At 63.6% G+C, this 1102-nt stretch overlaps 1 protein-coding gene across 1 annotated transcript in view; it reads left to right on the forward strand.

The window, feature by feature from the left end:
• Positions 1–1102, forward strand: part of CRLF1 (cytokine receptor like factor 1) — a 9886-nt gene that overhangs the window by 3557 nt on the left and 5227 nt on the right. Inside the window, exon 4 of the mRNA XM_019538439.1 lies at positions 896–1065. Coding sequence (XP_019393984.1) covers positions 896–1065 — 170 coding nt within the window. The remainder of the gene's footprint in view (positions 1–895; positions 1066–1102) is intronic.

Raw genomic sequence — 1102 nt, forward strand, 5'->3', positions numbered from 1 at the left:
GGAGGTATCACTGGTGAAAGGTGCTGAGATCCCTGCGTGCCGATGCTGTAGATGCACAGCAGGGCTTCATTCAGGCCACCGTAGATCCCATGTCCAGTAGCCCCAGAGAGGACAGGGGTACCAGGCTCACCCCTGGGTGGATGCAACCTAGAGGATCAGGAATAGACAAGTTCAAGGAAGCAAAGGTCCCAGCTAGAGGCTGGGGAGCAGGAACAGGTGGGTCAGAAGATAAGGGCCTGTAAGGGATCAAGACATACCTGGGTAGAGCCAGGAAGGAGGCAGAGATCTGGACCCGTGTTGTAGCCAGGGCATCTGGAGCAGCTAGCTCTAGATCGGGAGATCACCCAGCCGGGAGCCAGCTGGTCTGGGCCTGAGTCAGCAAGCAGCAACCAGGGCTGGGGGGAAGCCAGCAAGCAGGACCCAGAGAGGAGGAAACCAGGAACAAGCGAGCAGGACCCAGGAGCCACCTGGGAGCAGGCAGCCAGGCCCGTGCAGGCAGGTGAGGATAGCCGGGACCCACTCCCAAACCAGGGCCAGCTGGGGCCAGGTTAGGCCATCTGATGCCCCCCCCCACAAGAGAGTCCCCGGTGAGCAGGACCCGGCAGAGCTGGTGAGCTCCCGGGGGCACGAGCAGGGAGTGCCGTCCCAGTGCCCCATCACCGCCCCTCTTAGGAGCTGGTCGGTGGCACCAAAGGACCGTCCTGCCTCTTGCAGCCCGGGCTGAGTTAGTCACTTCCCTGCACCAGGAGGGCAGGCCCCTGGTCCGACTGTGCACCCACGGCAGGCTGGGGGGAGAGCGAGTCCGCCCTGGCTCCAAAGCCGCATTGGCCCTGCTGAGAGCGTGACCCATAACAGCGGGCCAGAGGACTGGGCTGATGGTGTCTCTCATTGCCAGGTGGTACGGCCGGGATAACACGTGCCAGGAGTACCACACCGCCGGGCCGTACTCCTGCCACATCCCCAAGGACCTGGCGCTCTTCACACCCTACGAGATCTGGGTGGAGGCCTCCAACCGGCTGGGTGTCGCCGTCTCGGACGTGGTCATGCTGGATGTTCTCGACGTGGGTGAGACCCTGGCTTGCACTGCTTTGCCCCCCCCCCC

This window comes from Crocodylus porosus, unplaced genomic scaffold, assembly GCF_001723895.1.
Source record: "Crocodylus porosus isolate Cpor-Errol unplaced genomic scaffold, CroPor_comp1, whole genome shotgun sequence".
Lineage (NCBI taxonomy): Eukaryota > Metazoa > Chordata > Crocodylia > Crocodylidae > Crocodylus > Crocodylus porosus.